This window comes from Sander vitreus, chromosome 6 (genome assembly GCF_031162955.1).
Source record: "Sander vitreus isolate 19-12246 chromosome 6, sanVit1, whole genome shotgun sequence".
NCBI lineage: Eukaryota > Metazoa > Chordata > Actinopteri > Perciformes > Percidae > Sander > Sander vitreus.
Genome location: NC_135860.1, coordinates 19,660,032 through 19,681,559, shown reverse-complemented (window position 1 = coordinate 19,681,559; position 21,528 = coordinate 19,660,032). Strand labels below are relative to the sequence as shown.

Sequence of the window (21,528 nt, the reverse complement as noted above, 5' to 3'; positions counted from 1 at the left end):
ACTTGACGGGAGAATGTGCGGTCCTCCACGCAAACTCTGACCCATGCGTACGCACATTTTGGAGACGATGGGAATTGGCGACGCAGATGGTGAGGTGGTGAACTGAAGTCTGACTGCAGAAAGTAAATGTGGGAATAACGATTACTCGGAATATGTTCAAGTATTGATGCCTCACGCACATTTCTTCACTCCATATCATCCACGTTATCATGAAGATTAAATCCAGCAGTGTTATTTTTGCTTTTACGGAGTTATAATGGTATCATAAACACCTTGTAAAATCCAACTCAAATCTTGAATAAAAATGTATTCTTAATATTTAAATCGGTGTTGTCTCACCGTCACATTGTCCGTCCCACCGTCACATTAGACCTTCATGAAGGTCTAAGACCGAAACGTTGTATTTTCTAAATAAATAATTGCTTGCGTAATGGTCCGAGTGCAGGATTCTTTCTAAGCTTTTTAACAACTTATTCAAATCTGATTTAGGAGAAATTACAACAGGAATCGTAATGATAATTCTATGGAACAGTTGGTGTTTTAATAAAACGAAGCTGCCTATGGCATTTGTGTGTGTGCGTCTGTTTGTGCTTGTGTACGTGCATACTTGCATGTCTGCCTCCAAGTATTTGTGCATGAATATATTAGCTAGGTGGGGCGGACATGAAGCCAAATCCCAGAGATGTTGCCTCTTAATTAATAAATCATTACAAAATGGAACAATTTATGGTGTTTTCCATCGTAAATAATTGAAGTCTTTGTTCATAGTGTTAATAATGGGTCCGCTTTTTTCTTAGAAAAATAATTTGATAAAAAAACAAAAAACTGGAAATAGGACAAAGGGAAAGAAGCTCTACAGTACAAATACAAATAACGGGCCTTAAAAAGTGGCGAGGAAAATGACAGAGCAGGGGTGTGTGGGTTGCATGCAGAAGAACACACACACTCTCTCTTCCTCTAACAAATTCCATTGAAAACAGATGGCATCAGAATTATCTGATGTCTTGTCACTGTCTTTTTATATGCTAATCCAGCTCCTACACACATCCGAGTCTCTTTAATCAGATACCAGGTCAGAGAAGCTAAATCAAGCTGAGACAATCATGCTGCTAGCATATTACAATACACTGAGACAATAGTCAGACAGCAGTGTATCAATGCACTTAATGCCATGAGTTAACATACGAAGCAAGGGTGATGTTGCTTTCAGCACTTCCAAACAATTGGAAAAGTGTTTCTGCGACACTGCACCACAGCTACATTTTAGCCACATTACAAACTTTCTTTGCATACAATCCACTTATTTATCAATATGAGTCAACCGTTACTCAAACAGCATTGTCACAGTGGGAGGCCCGGTGTTTTCTGTTCTACTTAACTCATTTGCTGAGTTTAGCTAAAATTGATGCTTAAATCTACAACTGATTATAATTCATGTGCTTTATCCGCTCCGTGGATTGTTATTGGGATGATTATCACAGAAGCCTGTCTAAATACACTCACCGGACGGCAGCTAGCAGCTAACGGCTATCAGCTAGCAGGGCAAGCAAGCTACCGGCACGATCGAGACAGGGACCAGGGTAGGTCAATTTAAACAATGTGAGTTGAAAACGCATCTTGTTGACACGTAAGGGCCCTGTTCATGTGGCACCGACATATTAATTGCATTTTGTGTCTGTTAAGAGGCACAAAAGGCACTCTAAAACTTGCCCCGACCACTGCCGTTTTAGCTCAGGGGATGCTTGTACATGTAGCTGCAGCTTCTCCGTGTTACCTGCACTGATTCGGGTGGGGGGTTTTTCTATCGAAAGTACTAGCGTAGCGATCAAGATTAACGTAAAAAATGGCCGGAATTCTTCTTTAAGTATAGTGAGCTAAATGAACAGAAACAGACTTAATACATATTGTTCATCTGCTTTAAAAGTTAAAAGCAGGGGCAGTTATGTGTGGGGCTGATAACTCACTAATCATGTGTGTAACTCCTTGAGCTGGAAATGACCTATTTTCAAGGCCACCCACTCTCTCTTTCTTTCTTTTAACTTTCCAATGTATACAGTCCAAGGAAAGATAAAATAAATATGATTACATTATTTCATTTATAATATCCGAAGCATGACTGATATGTGACCAAAAACCAAAGTTCAGAAATATAGGCTTGTCATAACAGTCCTGGTCAACCATTGATCAACTATCAACCACAGTCGCATGATGACAAGAATAGACACATTTAAACCACAACTGTAAAACTTAAAAAAATGAAACAACAAAAGGCTGAACGATCACACACACACGAGTCAGCAGGGGCGTTTTGAGGACAGATTTACTGAGTTCATTCTTGGAACGAACACACACACACACACACACACACACAGAGATATCAAAAGGCAGTGTCTGTCTGGAAGATTAGAAGAGCCATCTGTCTGCCATGTGGAGAGCCTCGGATTATCAATCTGTGTGCTTGTGTGTTTGATCCAGCTACTGAGAATGGGATGCAAATTAGAGAGACAGAAACAGAAGCACAGAATAAATAACTAAAAGTAACAACACAAAAAAAAGAGACTTTTTAGACTCTTTAGACTTAAATCCACACAGCCTAGCACCATTCCTGGGGGCTTGGTCCAAGTACTGCAAAGAAATACACCAACTCATTTTAGGGAGTAAACACTTCCAAAAGCATTAATAACACAGACAGACAGCCTGGAAATGACTAGTGGCCACACTTAATGCTTTATCAATACATAGCTATTGATCTCTTTCCTGGCTAAACATCAACTGTATTTACTCTGTTAGGTTTCCCGTGTATAGATCTATACTGCTAATATAACCCGAGGATGAGAGGAGAGCAAGGTTGAATAAGAGCAAGAGAAAGAAGCACAAATCAAGTGAGAAAATGTGAGTGAATGAAAAGATGTCGTTGACTAGAAGGAAAATGAATATACACAGCCCTTCAAGCTAATTCAAGCTCATTTATTACTGGTCTACACCCTGCCTTGCAGAGTGGACAGCAGATAAGCTATTAGGTCGATAACCTGTGGATGATCACACACAGTTACTTCTATACATCCACAATTTCTCTCTGGTCAAGCAAGGTCCTGCCGATGCTTCCAGTCAAGTTATCTTTTCGGCTTTGTGATCAAAGTTACTTTGTCCGATGATGATTCAAATTAAATCCACTGGTCAAATCATCTGCGGCTTTTAAATCCACTCTAATATCTGTGCTCTCACATGGAAATCTAGCACATAGCTGATTAATTTATATGTATGAAGGCAAGATCAGACAGAGACACATGTAGAATTAATTTATTACAAAAGGACATAAGTGCACACACACCCAAGCATGCTCACACAAACGCTGTCCTGTATTAAAATACTGAATTCCTTAACCTAAGTATTCTTAAGTGGTCCTCACAAAACTCATGATTTCATAAAACACACAAACATGCTTACACTTTCCTCTCTTCACTCACAGGTAGCCAGTGCTTTCATTTCAGCAGGTGGCTTTATATGAACATCCACACACACACAAACGATACAGGTCACCCCTGCTTTCCATTTCAGCGGGTGGTCAGCAAGTAATGGCACTGATGGCTGAACATTGGACACTCAGACAGAAAGCAGGGATTATCTTCAGTAACAACACAAAAAGGGCCAAAGGGAAGAGAGGGAGGGATAAAAACCTCAAAGGGGGCCTTGAAAAGTCATTCACTACATGTCCTTGATGCCCAACTCTCCACTCTGTCTTTGCTTTTTATCCATATGTCACACACACTTTCTCCACCCACACCAACAGCCTGGCATGCCACATTAATTACTAATGTCTTTCAAGTTTTCATTTCCTCTTCATGAGGAAAATTACATACATTACATGTTTTCCTTGTTGAGTCAAGATGACAGGGCAAACAAAGGACAAATTAGAAGTGAGAAAGACTAAAAAGTCTCTTTAGGCTTGTAAAAGAAACAGACAAGCTAATGATTCAAAAACAGAGCAAGCAACAATGAGTTATCAAATGTCAAAGAATACAGATCATCTTGCTTTGGTCTTTTTAGCTCTACTGTCAAGGAGTCCAACACAGTATTACACTCAGTACGTTTACATGCACACCAATATTCAACTATTATTTCGAATATGACAATATTCCGAATTTGATACACGTCATGTAAACAGCATATTCCGGTTAGATATTCCAAATAAGGCCTTTTTCCGAATATAGCATTTTCCAATTAAGACGTGGGATATTCCGGTATTATTCGGGTTTTGGGGGCATTGTTTGGACATGTATACAGAGCATTTGGAATATGCGTCTCAATCAGGGTTTTCACCGCAGGCTTATGGTCAGCTCTGTGCGTTGCTATGGTTTGTGTACACAAACCAACCAGCCAACAGTTTGCAAGGCTAGAGACCCGATAAGGGAGAAACACAGCTACTTTTAAACAATATCAAAGACTTGGATATGCGCACACATTGCTACGCCAACCTTTTCAAGTAGCTGGCTGAAGGAATGAAGGAGGGAGGCTGTGTTTGCATAAGTCCGCCGCCGCTGGTAAACTTTGAAAAAATCGTGTTTTGCACGGCTACACGTAAACGGGAATATTAGTGGAATACTCACTTTCATTAGCCATGTAAAAAGCTTAGTCGGAATATCCTGCTTTCAGAATTATATATGTAGTCACGGTTTGTCCTCAAAGAGAGGAAAGCTGAGTGAGTCTCTGACATCACTCAACTGATCAAATGAAGACATGTAATTGGATTAAAACATTGGCATTTTTAAATTAGGACAGTCTGTAGTTTGAAGTTATGTGAATAAAACTAAATTTGTCCTGTGAAGCCCTTAATTAACTTGTTTGCTGTGTCTTATATACACGTCACAGAAATTTTCAAGTAACGTTACAGCTCAAGGTTGAAGAAGGGGTGATAAAAAAATATTTCACAGTAAACTGAGTCACCAGTTGACATTACCATACCATGATGTTGCATGCCTAACAAAAACAAGTGTATAAGATTAGTGTAGTGTTTTTTTCTTTTTTTTGTGTCAACAAATCCCATTAAAAGACCAAAGCCAACAATGCATTATTCTGTCTTTAATACTTTGTGTCTTTCTCTATCCGTCTATGGTACCCAAGGCCCTTTTGTTCTTACAAAAGAGGCAAATCTTTACAGGCCCAGCCCACAAGAACCCCAGTCAGGTTGAAGTTTGGTGGAGCTATGCTTGTTTTGTACATGCCCACAAAGTCCTGAGAGGTCTAATCAAGCAACATGAGTAAAAACCCCTGTGTAGGTGTACTACGAGTGTGTAGAGGCTTTAAAAAAACATCTAATCACAAATATATAACATCACAAATATATAATTTTACTTTTAAAAACTGGGCACACTAGTTTTTAGCAAACATTACTGAAACAGGAGTAAATAGTGTATTTGTTAGGGACTAATTTTAGCCTCAGTGTGTGCTTGCAAGTATTCAAAGCAGCAAGATGGTGTAAATGGGATTGACTAGGTAAGTGCCAGTGGAACACATCCAATTTAATTAACAAAAAGTCTCAACTTTTAGGCATCACAGTTTCCCAAGAAAAAAATTGTATTCATATTAATAACTAGCAAGACAGGGGCATTGGAGGGTGGGTTACTTACATACTGGGAGGTGCCTAACACATTCACAGGCATGTCGCGTTGCCCACTGAGCAGCTCAAGTTGAGACACTGGGAGTTAAATGCCTTGGTAAATGGCACCTAATGCAACATGTTGAAGGGGATGGAAAGCATGACTCCATCTCCTACGCAGTGTGAACATGTTGGTCTGAGATTTCAACTGTCAATATGTAGACCATTAGCTTTAATGTTTTGCCATTAGGCCACCTCTACTGCCAGAAAGTGTCATCTCCCTTCTTTGATTTAAGGCTCAACACTTTGGATGTGAGCAAAACCTGGCTTCACCGCTCATCCCTTTTTCTGACAACCAACTATCTTCCTTGTTTCTTAGTCTCTGCCTTCTTCAATACCCTCCATCCCCCCAGCCTTTCCCTCGGCTCTTGCCTTATCCCATTACTCACATCCTCTCTATGATATTCCCATTATATCCCTTCAGGGTATTCCCAATCCCTGTGGAATGCAGGCGGTATTCCTGGGATAACAGGGGGTTGACGAGATGGCTGGCTTCTGCTGGGAATAGGGAATATGCTTACTTCCCCTTGAGGGAAGCAGCACCACCCTTTGAAGAATCAATTTGTTCCATTTTTTTTGTTATTTCTTAGAGGAACAAGGAGTGGTCTCTCTTTCAGTCAACTGCAATTCTCTTTCCTTGCTCCTAAAGCTCACATATGGGAAGTGCAACTAGCGATACTGGAGATATTCCTATCCTTGGACAAATGAGTGCCAGGGAAGAATAATCCTCGTTTCCCTCCTGCAGTCCATTACTAGCACTAGTGGACATCTGGTGTTAAGCATTTAGACACAGGTCATGCTGTTTTAACAGATTTTTTTAACTCTTATTTTCCAGGGAGATACCAATTATTTGCAACAGATATATATGAACTACACTGCAGAATGAATTCTCTACTAACAGTGACAAACAGAGTGACGGCTGACTCATATGAACGGGTCCAACGCAGGTTGAATGCACAAAGGCAGGTCCGCATTACATACTTCTGGTGTATGAAATATCGGTCTCTAGCCTGGTTGACATCAGACCCTTCTCAGTTGTAACAGAGTGGGTCTGAGGAAGGTTCAACGGACGCCGCTGAAATGCCTCTGGGCGCATTGGATAGTCCTTCAACCAATCAGACCAACGATCCGGGTGTCGTAACAGCGACAGCAGCATCAACGGGTCGCTGCGCTTCAGTGGCCGTCATGTTGAATGTAGACAAAAAGCTGCTTGCCGTTACTGCGCTATCGTCATCGTGTAAAGCCCACCTCAATGGTTGTGATTGGTGCCTCGATTTGGAAAAATTGGAAATGTTGGAAATGCTTTTTATAAACTACGGTAATCTGGTCAAAACGTTACCAGCGGAAACACTGGGTGTTTTTGCAACTTCAGCTATTTCTGCAGACTTATGTTCAAAACACAGCACTGCTCGACCGCTAATCAGAGCTAATTGTTGCTAACCGAGCCTTCAGTTCTCCGTGCCTGTATCCATTAACTGTATTCATGGACCCAAGCCCGAATAAAACCATTACATTTTATTAAATTGGCTGTCAAAGTTTTAAACTACAACTCTGAGTTGTTTGAATGACAGAAATCTGATCAGATGAGATCTAAATGAGTGCAACAGGACATGTACTGTATAGTACAGAACAGCGTGTTTAGGATCCCCAAATCACGGATTAATACACTTCAAAAAAACGAACAATGATCAATCCAACAAAATGAACAAGAATTAACTTCAGATAGTCCTGGTCTTATATGATTTAACAGGAGTTAGTAGGGAACAGTGTTGAGATTAATAACATGTCACTTTCTGTATGGATTATAGTACAGTATTACAGGTATTCTATCTGCTGAACCGTTAACATTTGGTAGAAATGCAGAACTGAGCAGGCTACATTTTAATATCTGTTTATTTATCACAAGTTATAGCTTATCATTATCACGATATTCAACGTTACGGCATCATCGCATATTTTCCTCATATCGTGCAGCCTTAATAACTACCCTAAAATTGTGTGAGATGCTGCATAGTGTCACAATATTTTCATCTGTATCATCTTTTAGTCTAATTTGTATGTAAAAAGTTATTTCTTTCTAACTTATCTGATAATGTTATGTAGTCATTGTTTTCACTTTCGTTTGACTAGTTTATAACTGAACCCATTATTACTAAAAAAAAAGAGCCACTACACGCCGCACGGTCACATCCCAACCTGTGGGAAACACTGTTTACCTATGACTCAACTAGTAATGTGGCTATTAGGGGTGCACGATATTGAAAAAATTTGATATTGCGATATCGATAATGAATATTGCGATATCGATATTAATTTCGACATTTTTAACATATGTAAAATTACCAAAGTTATGGGAAAACACATCAAAATAGATTTATAACAAATAAAAGTTTTCTTACAACACAAGGTTTATTTCAACTGACGGTCATATTGGACTGGTACATCATGTGTCTACAGAACAGGACATGTTTTACTGGTTGTATATAAACTACAGTATAAAAAACAATGCAATGCACATCTGTTTGCTTAAAGCCAAAGTATTTCCAAGCTACCGAGGAGGAGGCATTACCCTACAGTCACATTAGCTACAAGAGACAGAGACAAAGCGACAGGCTACCATTCATTTTCAATGGGAGTGGCCAGAGCCATAGAGATATAAATGTCAGAGATTATAAATATATAATGTCTTTCTCTATCACTCTGGGAGTGGCCGTTTGGCCACGAGCGACTGCCAATCAGAGTGAAGGCAGCGTGAGGGCATCGGACGTATGTCAGTGGCTCGAGCGAGTCGAAGAAAATAATTCAAGATGGCGGAAAACGCTTCAGGACATCGTATTTATGTATATATCTGATATGTTTGGCATTTAATCTCATATATTGTGTTACTTTTATCAAGAAATAAATATTTTAAATCCAAAAACATCGTTTTTGTGACTTAACAATACCTCTGAAGTAACTTTTAAGACGTGGTTTAAGGTAGCACCAGAGAATTTCTGTTTACTGTTGCCAAGCAACCAGGGGTAGGCTAGGCACGCCAAGGAGCTCCCACAAGCGAGTGCATGTTGCTCTCTTTTGTAGCTAATGTGACTGTAGGTTACTTTTGGCCTCTAAAGTTTCTTTTCAATCTGTTATTTCGTCGTCTCCCAGAGCAACACTCATTTTCTTACTTTTGTGTTCTTTTTGCTCCACTCTTCGCTCTCTCTTTAGGTCCTTTCTTTTCTTTCGCTTCGTTTTATGGTTCTGCGGAGGCACCACGCAGCTGATGTTTATATGTGTTCTGGTGTGTGCGTCGAGCCGGCATGTGTGTGTGTGTGTGTGGGGGTAGAGCGAGGAAGAAGTGAGAGAGTGACGGCGATTTTCTTCGGAGTGAGTAGCGGTTTGGGAACGGTGGGAAATCTGGAGCAGGAAAAGTTAACCCTCTCCTTGATTTCATGTTGTTTATGGAGAAGGAGAACCAGGAAATGAGTCGGGGAAATACAACGCTACCAAGTGATGTGTATTTTTTGAGAGGTGCATCAAAGAGTATAGACGTAACAAGAGGGGAAACTCAATGGAACTGCAGCTCCACCATCTTGGACTGAATGTAACACAACAGTCTATTGAGTTTCGCCTCTTGTTGCTTCTATACTCTTTGAGTACATGTCGGGCGGGATGCAACGAAAACAAAATATCGCATAAATATCGCGAGACTTTCGGTATAATATCGCACAACGTGATATTGCGATAACGACATTGAGTCGATATATCGTGCACCCCTAGTGGCAATTAGTCTAAAATAGCTGCAATGGTTGATGTCATCAGGTCAGTTTGCTGAAATTCCTCTCCTAACAGTAATCAATGGATTAGATTGACCACTGATCCCCCCTTTCTTCAAGTTATCCCATATTCCTCCTTCTCCTCTATCTGTAGTTCCCTCAAGGGAATCTTAAGGCACGAATGGCTGGGGTCCCTAATTCCATGGCCTCTAAATGGTTACTGGGCGCTGCCTACACGTGGGTCAACTTGTAGGATCCACACACACACACACACACACACACACACAGATCACTCTAATCTCCTGCCCTCACAATGGTTACACTTGACTGCCTAGACTCATGGGTCTATTTGTAGGACCTTAGTGTGTGTGTCAGAGAGAGAGCGCTACCCCATTACCATTTTAACAATACTGCTCTGTTAAAGCCACACATTCCTAAATAAAAAAAATGGTAGTATTATCCACACCGATGTGTGTACGCTGTAATAGAATAGTATTAATACCCAGTGTCAATTGTGACAGAGTAGTAAGTGAGATAGTAAAACACAATGTCTTTCAGTAGTTATCTTTTGTGATTGCAAAATTCCCATACAAAAGGACACCTGTTTTTCCAAATGACAACTTTAATATTCAAAATTGTTTAACCGTCATGTCGCCCGTCTATTTATATATCCATATTTACATATTAACAGCTTGTCTACCTGTCAAATGTCTGCTCGGAACATGAGGATAATATATTTAACATATTCAATTCAAGTGTACATGCAGTAATAAATTTATTTATTTTAGTTCCATTTCTAGTCCAATGTATATTCAGTTTCTAATTGTTATTTTATTACAAATATGTCACTTGATTCATCCATTGCTGCTAACTATCATTCTCCATTAGCTTAACCTCATTTTTCCTGTCGTCTTTAATTTTTTAAACCGCTTCCCTCTTGTCTCTTAAATGTTCTCCACTCAGTTATTCCTCCATCTATCCATTTCTCCAGATTTACCAGATTTTTTTCTGGCAGCATATTGCCCTCCCTGTTCACCTCCCTTTTTCCGACCGTTGTTTCGGCTGATTTTGGCTTCAAGTGCGTCTGCATCTCTCGGCTGTACCCTTCATCCCAGCACCCTCCTCCCTTCACCACTGACTCTTCCTCTCGTCTTTCCTAACATCGCTTTCCTCTTCAGTCTTTTTCACCCTTTTCCCTCTCTCAATCAGCAAAGACACACATAGTTGCAAAATAGTGGGGGTAGAGCAGACAGAGTGAGCATACAGTGTCTTTCTCACACACATACGCACACCAGACAATCTAATCATTCTAATCTTGTAAAATGACGGCTGTCGAATACTGAACCATCTCTCACACACTTTCCCTATACAATATCAATTCCCACCACATCTGCAACTGTGTGTGAGAAGAGCAAATGTGTGAGAGAGCTGGATGCCTGTGCTAACGTGTGTGTATATGTGAGAGGTGGAGTCAAAGAGATCATTGTAAGTTTTCATTGGCTATAACATTGCGGCGTGTAATGTTGCGTAGCTCACAGTCAGCCAATCAGAAGGTCCTCACACACTCCGTTTTATGAATGAGACGGCACATATGCGAGATACACACACACACTCAGAGTGAGAATACTCTACAGTGATGTAATACAATCGCAGTAGAAGTGCTTGTAACTCGAATGCAGTATGAGCTAAATCAGAACAGTTCAACAATGTTTCCGGCTAAATTTCTAAACACTGTCAATTACAAATATCCTGGAAAATGTATATAAAATTGGAAAAGCTAAGGAAATTCATTGACTGCAAATGTCATATACCCTTTATACCAGTAAAATGCCAGTATATCAAGATCAAATTTACAAATATGTTTTCCTTCCTGCCATGCGACATGCATATATCAATAAGTGCTTCATTTTAAATGGAAACAAACATTTAGTGATGAAAACATATATAATACCTGCTAATCCATGTAGCTTTCTGTTAAAGCTAATGAAGCATTTCATATAAATCATAATTTCAAGCAGTTAATTGTCTAAAAACACTCCAGCATTTTCTATCCACTGCAACACCTGGAATACTTGCTGATCAATAAAGCCCTTGTATCATTTTATCATAACAGCTCACACCCTCCTTCTAAAATCCATATCCTCCAACCGTCTGTGTCCAAACCAGGAACTGAGAATGCCTCATTTGGCTGACATTGTGTACTGGGGAGTAATTTTGCCTAACCGGTATGTAAAATCATAACTGAAGTGCTGGCAGAGGCTGGATATTGGGAGGGGAGGAGAGCAGCCAAAAACAATCAAAATATCCTGGTGTGACTTTCCATGAAGGGTGTGTGTGTGTGTGTGTGTGTGTGTGTGTGTGTGTCCATATGAGAGTATACACGCCTTTCTATGAAGTCACTATTTGGCACATAGCTCTGCTGCTCAAATGTGGTTCATTTGTATCAGTGTACAATCATGGGTAAACAGTGCCATCTCTGGTTGTACAGAGGAACAGCAACTCAGGACGAGCGAGGCTGAACAAGTACAGGCAGTCTAACAAGTGTGGAGACAATAAAAACCGAGGAGAAGTGACACAAAAACTCAGGGGAGAAAACGGGCGTTTTTTCTTCAGATTGTTCAGAATTGCTAAATATTTTCTATTTCCTATTTTAGATATTTTATGACTGAATACATAAACTGGCTGCTCAGTAATCACCTCAACTGGAAAGCACCTGGAATATAAACATTTGAGGTAAAAAAAAATAATATTAAGGATCTTGTTATGTTAAAGTCAACATGATGTCTTACAGTATTACATTATATTGATTCCAGGTTAGTTACAGTGTAAACAAAAAGCTAGCTTAATTTGTATTAACATCAATGATCACATAAGATCATGGTGTAGCCTTCAAGGACTAAAAGTTACAACTTTTCAAACTATGAATGAGTTTTTCAGAAGGATGACCTCATCCTGATATTGCAGAAATGTCTTCTTTCAACAAAGCTCTTCCAATGAGCCAAGGCTGCCACCTAGAGGCCACCGTAAGCACTGCTACTACGTCTCACACTGGGTGATGTCATAGTTTAAGAAAGAAAGAGTTAGAGAGGGAGATGAAAGAGGGACAGGGGAGGGCAGGGGATGTGAAAAAGAGAAAACAGGAAAGATGAGAGGGAGGGAGAGAAGGTGATGTCATGTTTTCAGAGCAGTAGAAGCTGTCTTTGTCCAAACTCTTTCATTAAACTCTGCAGATCGGCACTGCGGATATTAACGACAGACACTACAGGAGGTATCGGCCTGATACTCATATGAAGAATATAAACACTCTGACTCACAAATGATTACGTTCCATAGTACTTAGCTAAAGACTAGACAGTACATCCTTCAGAAGCCCAATTCAGTCCTTGTCATTCCAGACTCTCTCTATGCACACCCAACAATCTCATGCCATTCTAGACAATTGCATTGCATTCCATACTACACCATTCAAAACAATCACGGCCTCTCCTGAATGTAATCTCCCCCGATTCTGGCCATGAAGAGGCAATTTCTCTTTCCAACAATCTCACAGTAAAAACAAAATGAGCGAAGACACACACACTCAAAGAAGAGAGGGTGAGATAGAAAGAAAACCAAAAAAAAGTGATGCAGGGGAAAAGAGATAGAAGTAGAGACACGGAAGCAAACAAAGAAAAGAGATAAAAAGCAGAGAAAAGTGAGACAGAAACCAAAGTAATACTTTAGCTTTAGCAGTGAGACACTGACCTTTAAAGTACTTTGTTGAGAGGGGAGTGAGAGAGAGAGAGACAACAAAGCTGAAGGAGGGAGAGAAACAGGGAGAGTATTCTAAAGCTTCATCTGTGAAGAATATGCATATCTCTGAGCTACATAGTGGGATAAAACCATTAATGCTTTTTTGAACCTGAAGGACACACGCAGACACAGAAACACGCGCTACTAATAAATCTAAGGCTGCACGATTAAACTAATCGCAATGTCACTTTGTGTGATTACATAACCGCAAAATTGTGGGATTTAAGTAAACAAAAAGGTGCTTAGTGTGTGACACTAGTCTCTGTGTGCACTGCAGTCTCCACGTTGTAACACCCTTCACTTTACCGGCAGTATTAACAACAGATGAAGCCACTGTGTCTTGTTAACTCACTTTACATCGTCGGTTATCTCTTCTTCCTGTCGCTTTTCCCTCACAGAGCCACTACGCCGACACCACTCAACGCTGGCTCTCCTTGCTTGCTTCACCACTCAAACAGTGACGTCACCTGCCATTCTCGCTCACACTAATGCCTGATTTATGATTCTGCGTTGAATCTATACTTTTGTCCAAATCGTGCAGCACTATATAAAACCTGTATGCTTATGAAGACATTTCATTAGTAAACATGTATATACCTAGCCATAACTTTAAACTTTCCACCAACTGGTTTGGAGCAAATAAACTAGGCTACAGCGTAGTTTCGTCAGAAGTTGGCGCTATAGGCCACACATAGCTGTAATCCGCCAGTAAACAGAGTAGAAGAAGTAGAGGTTGCTAATCGGGTAAAAAAGAAAACAAATCACCTTGGTCATCTACCCACATTTACGAGAGAGAAATGATGAGGTCTTAAGGAATTTGTTCTTTCATGTCCGCGATTATTGGCCATGTTTCATGCTGTCCGGAGATGAAAATGCAAATGTGTTTCTATATCCCATATAGCAAATCAACTCTTTTTTCGACAAAGGCAAAAACTACCTCAGCAATTGAGGACACAATACTTCAAAAGCGCATCAAAATAGGTAAATGCAAACATGACTAGTGTTGGCTGATTCCCACTACAGAACTTTTCCACTCTGCAACACTTTTTGGAGCTCCCCGACAGAAGCCCCAGATCAGAGGCAAATCGGCATTGGCTCAGCGCCCGCTGAACTGTTCAAAAACACGAGCCAAGAGGCTATCTAGTGCCTCGCAGGCGCATTCCAGATATCTAGCAGGCTTAATATCTGGACCTGTCGGGAGCTACAGCCAATTAAAGGGCAAGACACAGGTTGCGAGGAAACCTGGGGGAGGGGTCACCTTTAACAATAGGATATTTACTGTCTTCCATTTGCAACACGGACCAAAGTTGTTGTTTGCACCTAGAGAAAACAGGCTATAACCAGCAAAGACATGGAAACAGGCTATTTGTGAACATGTGTGCCAACGACAACACCACCTAACCCTTCTTTTCTTTTTCTTCTTTGTTTTGTCGCTGCAAATCAGCCACCAACAACTTGGAGCGCTTGTTTCTGGCATGTTTTTACATCCAAAAAACCTGTCTCGGGCATGGTATTACATTATGTCCTGCGTCACTTCTTGCGTGTGTCTTTTCGTGGCAAAGCATAGTTTAGAGCACCAGTGATTCCTCCTGGTGAGATCTTGTAGTGTGTGACCATATGGGTGACCCCTACCCCCAGTCAGTCAGGAGTGTGAAAACAAGGCAGCAAGTTGTGTAGTGTGAACAGTACAGCGATCTGACGACTTTGAAAGTCTTGTAGTGGGAACTCAACAGACACCTACAAGCAGAGGCACAGAGCAGGTAGACAGGTAACAATGTCCCATCAAAACATGAAACACGATCGCACCTTCTTGCAAATGCATGTAGTCATGCAAATGATATGCAAAGGAAATCTAAAAAAGCCATTAAAACAACTGTGAACCATTTTCTTTTGACCCTTGTAAGTATCTACATCACCTGTTCTTGTTATAGTGTGTTGTCTTTCTCACGGGCATGCACACACCAAGTCAAAGATGGCTGCCAAAGATGCCCAAACAGAATATACTAATTTGTTGTTATTTTCATATAGAATTGAACATATTTATCGGGACTAAGATAATGGTGAGAGAAGAGTTTTTATGAGCACAAATATCCATACCACTATTTGTGAGTCTTTCTAAGCTGAGCTATATTGAAATTAAACAGCAGTAATATTTTTTCAAACCATGATCCCTGTGTGGTCACTGCATGGTCCTACTTTAAGAACAAACAAACCTCATCCAGAGATGAGGAAACATTCATAACAGCATGTTTTAACCTGATTACCTATAAGTGAATACATTACACCATCTTAAAATGTGTCTTTATCTGCTGAGGCCCTTCAGACAACCAGAGAAGCTATGTACTGTAATCAGATTTTGAGACGGACAGATATTTCTCGCACAGAAATCCAAGTCGGAATACAAAACAACTCTCCAACTATAAACAGGGTTTCACCACACTCACTTCCTGAAAGACAATTGCCACAGTAAATTACAGAGTTCAAATATATCTAAGGTAGGGATCTTCAACAGGGGGTCCGGGGCCCCTAGGGGGTCCTCAGAGTCAATGCAGGGGGGCCTCCAAATTGTTGTTCATTTTTGAAGTTTTTTCAAAAATTAAAAAGTCTTAACATGAATATATTATTAACAAATATAAATCCCCACTGAATAGGCATACTGGCCTATAGGTAAGGTAGTCACTAAGGCCATCCACAGACACAGTGAATCGTCACATGTATGTTTTAACATTAAAACATGATTTATAAAAAAAAACAATTATTAGGCTATTTTAATAGCTTAGTATTCAATGTAAAAAAAAAAAGTTATGTATAAAGGCTTTAGGCTGCCCTACACATTATTGTAGGCCCAGTTTAATATGCAACTCAATGTATACAATATATGTTGTAGGGGGTCCCTGATCCGTCTCTCTTTAAGTTTAGGGGTCCTTGGCTTAAAAAACGTTGAAGACCCCTGATCTAAGGTAAAACAACTAGTAGCACACTAAACACCAAGACTTAGTAGATGCTTTAACACAGGATCTGCTACTGCGTCAAGAGAGACACGTATCTGAGACTAGCTCAAGGGACAGAGTAAACTGTTAAAACAAAGAAAGATGAAAAGAATAAAGATTAAAGGTCTACTACCAGTGTGTTTGTGTGTGCAAATACATCTGCATTTTTTAAGTGTGTAAGATTAATGTCCCTCTATGACTGTGGAGACCCCATGGTGAGCGAAACGCCTGAAGGGTTAATATTAACTCCCTTTTCTTCTGTGTGCATCTCTCTCCTCCATACACAGACAAAGAGCTACTGCAAATAGAAAGACACATTAGTACAATACCAACACAGGGTAGGTACTGTACAACTAAGCAGACACCCTGGCAAAGGAACTTCCTTTTCTTCATGACTGATTGTGATAAACACAGGATCCCACATACACAAGGAAACTGTTTGAACTGACTAGCAAACTCAAAAGATAATTTTTAACTGACAACTACAATTCAACACACACGTTGAAATAATGTTGATTCATCTATCTCAGTCTAACCCCTGTTGTCACACACACACACACACACACACACACACACACACACACACACACACACACCCCTTTGTAATCTAGGTCATAATATGTCTGGCCTCCATACAAAATACATGCAAAATGTAAGATGAAAAGTAGTATTCAACAATATCTAATCTTACACCTGTCAACTGTATGTTGATGTCAGATGTATTTTCTGATGTATCACTGGTGTCTTTCCATTACCAAGTCGATTTGTGCCTTAGCCTAACCAAATCTTAACCATAGCAATGTCAGATCATAAAGCAGATTTATTTTCTAAGTGACTTGAAATGGTTTTTGAAGGCCCTGGCAAATCAAAGTGTCCTGCCAATAGGTGAGTCAGATCAGAAAACGCATTTACAGTACGTGTTGTTCTGGATGGCAGTTACAACAAATATATATTTGCCGTTTAACTTGGAGGGCTTGTAGTATTTTAAATGCCAACATTCTAACTTTCTATTAAAACAATGTTAAATTCCAGACGTAGTAACACCTATTAACAGTTGCGATGACTCAACCGTTAATAGAACATGGCAGCTTTAAAACATCCACCTCCTGGAGAAAAAACAACAAAGACTCTTGTAATATTATGCCATAATAAACTTTTCATTTTCTCAATGTGGGAAAAAACAACTCAGCAACACTAGCTGGCTTACTGAAAGAATTTGCTCTTTGCTTAACCAACATGTTTTGGCACAAGGCCTTCACTGGGTTTTACAGAATGGATAAAAGCACAGTCAATATACAGTACACAACAAGAAGGCTTTGGTTTGGTACTTAAAGAGTAGACTCTACCAGTAAGTCAGCAATGTTGCCAAGTGGATTTTTCACATTTGGTCCTTTGTTACTTGAGCACTCTTCATTCATGTTCCAATGTATCAGATAAACCCCACTGGTAACAACTAGCTAACTAACAACTATAACTATTTTTAACCAACTACATCTGCATGGTCGAGTTTTTTTAGCGCAGCACACAGCCTAGGAAACTCAATTCAGAGCAAAACCAATTCTCCCAATGGAATAACATAACACAAAAAGTACAGCTTACTTACAAAGCAAGACTGCCCCCTTGTGTTTAATAATAATAATGACATCAGTCCTACAGACACCTACAATATAATAAAAACATTATACAATTTTACCATTTCAGCTGTTCATTTACTTACTTTCAATTCATCAGTCTGAAATACTTCCACCCTTCTATCTTAGTATTATTCTATTAGTATCTATTAGTAGTAACATTCTGGGAGTGTGGTTATTTAATGACCTCCAGTCAACGGACTTAATACAAACCACCACAATTTAAGAATCTCTTACCAGTCATCTTGTATCCGCTGGCAGCTAGCTGTCCGGCCATGTACTCTCCATCTGAATTGTTATGACTGCAGCCCCACGTTTTCATCCAGATTTTTTGGGTGCCAGGGATCAAACTAAAAATAAACAATAATAAAATAGTTTTTTGTAATATGACGTGTTGAAATCAAAACCAATAAATCATAATAAATCATAAATCTGCCATAAAACCTCAATCAAACGATCAACTGATGATGACATGTCAACTTTAGCCTCAGTTTAGTGGGACAGATAGTTAGTGTGCTTTCACAGCTAACCTGTTTGATTGCTGATGGGAAAGCAGACAACCAAACTCTGGTGCAGATCAAACAACCAGACCGAGACTGCTTCAAAGCAGGCTCTGGTGTGGTGTGTTTGTAGTATGAAAGCAAATCACAGGATTTAGACTAGTATTAATGGGTATAATATATGGGGGATTTTCCCTGATCAGAAGAAAGTGAAAAGAAGTTAAAAGAGAATGTGTGTCCAACAAAGTGTAATATAGCATTTCTCCAATAAAAAGTGAGTGAAACATACAACCGCTGTACTCTTACTATGAGACACCTCTTTTGGTCCTATTTTTACTTGTCCGTTATTATTCATGACATGTGAGGTCCAGTGGCAATCTTAACTAACAAAGCTCACAATCAATTATTTCTTCATGAGTTCCTTGTTCAAGAAGTTTAATATTAAAAAAAAAAGTAGCAGTAAAGTACTGTATGACTTGCTAGCTGTCACCAGAATGTGGTTTTCCCCAACAGATCCATGTACATGTAGCCCTGATGCTGCAGGATGACAGTCACCATAACTGTCCAATGAATGAGTTACTGGTCAGCCCATATGGCTTCTTGTTAACATATCTTGGTGCATTTGTAATAGCTATGTGTGAACACGTAATAGCTCTGTGTGAACATGAAATAGACCCAAACTAAAAGGCAACAATATATCATATTTTTCTTTGGTCCGGACCAAGTGAGCCGAACTACAGGTGTGAAAGCAAAGTTAGTCCAAACTTAAATGTTCAAAAAGCTGCACTTGGCACACTTATAAAAAGTGTTTAACTTTGATATTTCTTTTACTAAACTGACTGAAAATTAACTGATCAAATTTTAAACATGACCATCTTATTTTTATCTACATGAGATATTTTCACATTTTATTCAGGAAATATTAAAGTCAACATAACCCTATATGTATCACAATCCCTTTGATTAACTGAAAAGCTTGAAATTAAGACACACTGGTTGCAAAACCAGCAGTTATCTGAACTCAGAGAGGTCGATCTATTGTTCTCCCCCTGCTAAGTGACTTACTGGGAATTTAGAATTGACTTAACCATCATTAGCCTAAAACATACTGCATACACAGAAGCAAAATCACTATAAGCTCCCATCCTCGCATACCGTACCATTATAAAAAATGGTTTGACATACAGTACCTGTCAGCTTGGAGCTCCTCATTGATCAGACTCTCGTTTTTCTTCCTGGACCTTGGTACGATACTCTTTCTAGCAGACTGTCTCTCATTAGGAGTGGGGTCAGTAGAGGACACCATGTCCTCAATGTCTTCAATCAGAGAGTCACAGGCAGACGGCATGATGGTCTGAAAATTAAGACAGATCCTTGGTCAGAACAGCAATATTCTAGTTGAGACCTTTGAGTAGTCAAGTAGACCCTGCGAGTAGTAGAGCCTGATTACGAAAAATGGATGTTGAAAATGACCGTAGACACAGAGATATTTTTTCCTGTTGGACAGCAATGTAATAAAGCTAAATAATTTAATAATAAAAAAGTAAAAATAATTAATTACATGAAAAAACTAGTACATTGTCACTTCCTTTATGTCTTCACTGGTGATTAAAACTGATGCAACATAATAGTTTTCTCTATGTTAGAAGTGTGCTGTCTCCTTACTGTAAGGTTTCACGGAGGCAGAGTTTTTACATTTTTGGTAAATGCTGCTTATGCTGGTAATGTCAGAATAATTTTGTAAGGAAAGACATTTTAAATTCATAGGACGTTCCATTTTTGAAACCCTGCCTAAACTGTAGAGAATACATTACCTAGCCTACATGATGAATGAATATGACATCCTTATGATGATTAGAGCAGAGCACCTGTGTCCAATGACACACGAGTTAATTATAAACTTGCATATACAGAGAAATTAAATGAAATAACAGAGCTTCTGTTATTGTTTCTCCTCCTAGCGTCCCTTGATTTCTCTACAGTGTAAAAAAAAAAGTGTTTACTACATGTGTTTATTGAATCCATCCTTCATTGAAAATATGTATATTAAGTAGTAGTATTAAGTATAAGTTGACATAGTGAAAATTAAATATCTGAAAATATGAAACTATAGCTAACGTTACTAGGTTTGTCGTATAAACTGAATTTGGCTTTCTAACTAACTAGCATAACAGTTAGCTAGTGCTGCCCAATAACCCCTTGTTTTAGCTGTTGCTGCTGTTTACATAACATAAAAAGCTACATAATTATATGTAACGTTAACTCCTCCGTTAATCATATAGCTGGCTATATAAATAAATTGACCAAACGTTACCCAACTGATCTAGTATTTTCTTATTTTCACCCGACCTTTACCTGTAACCTAACCGCATGCGCACGATAGGTGATTAACATTAACACTGACTGATATAAATGAGAAACACCTGTGAAAAGTCTGTCTAATTTGACGCATACATAGAAACCTATAGTTTAATTTTGTTGGGTAACATCAGAGTAACATGGCCAAGCTATCGTTACTAGCCTCATTAGCTAGCTACCAGGCTACCCACGTGCCCTTATTTTGGACAGGCAGACCCCTTGAAATACCGTATAAATCCCTTACCTTGAGTCGCAATGTAGTTATTAGTTTAGATAAATACGAAATACGAAAAAAATATGATTTAGGAATGGAAAATGTATTGTTTACACCATCAAAACAGTTGTCACAACTCTCAGACCGCCATACTTGTGCGTAGGTACGGTAGGTAAAGAGGGACAAACTAGGCACGTGTGTATTTTCCATGAGGGGAGTTAGTTAGTTCTCTACATCCATGGAGTTAAAATAATGATGGATCATTTTTGGCCATACAATTTCTAAAAGAAAACAATCGCACATCCAAACAATTCTTCTGTGCAGTTGCGTTGGACAAAAACAAAGACTTGAAGAAAGAGAAAATCCTTCTCTTGCTGCAGCATCACCATAAAGAAAACTAACGTTTCGGTCCCAATCTGGACCTTCGTGAAGACTATTTCATTTTAATTAAGAACATAACAAATGATCTTAAATACATTCCGCTCCTCCCATTCTGTGTCCCCAGGTGTGGAATAATTGACAATCACTTGTCAATGGGAGTGTCACTGCAAACATTTCTTTAAATCCATTCCAGTAATACAGCTTGATTCGACTATAATTAAAAAAAAAAATCCATTCCAGGAATACCTATT

The 21,528-nt window shown here is 39.3% G+C and overlaps 1 protein-coding gene across 1 annotated transcript in view; it reads right to left on the bottom strand.

Annotated features, from left to right (window-relative positions):
• cdkal1 (CDK5 regulatory subunit associated protein 1-like 1) overlaps positions 1-21,078 on the bottom strand; it is a 281,333-nt gene extending 260,255 nt beyond the window's left edge. Inside the window, exons 1-3 of the mRNA XM_078253409.1 lie at positions 20,927-21,078; positions 19,515-19,678; positions 18,062-18,174 (exon numbers count right to left, since the gene is read on the bottom strand). Coding sequence (XP_078109535.1) covers positions 18,062-18,174; positions 19,515-19,672 — 271 coding nt within the window. The 5' untranslated portion in view covers positions 19,673-19,678; positions 20,927-21,078. The remainder of the gene's footprint in view (positions 1-18,061; positions 18,175-19,514; positions 19,679-20,926) is intronic.
• Positions 21,079-21,528: the final 450 nt, after the last annotated feature.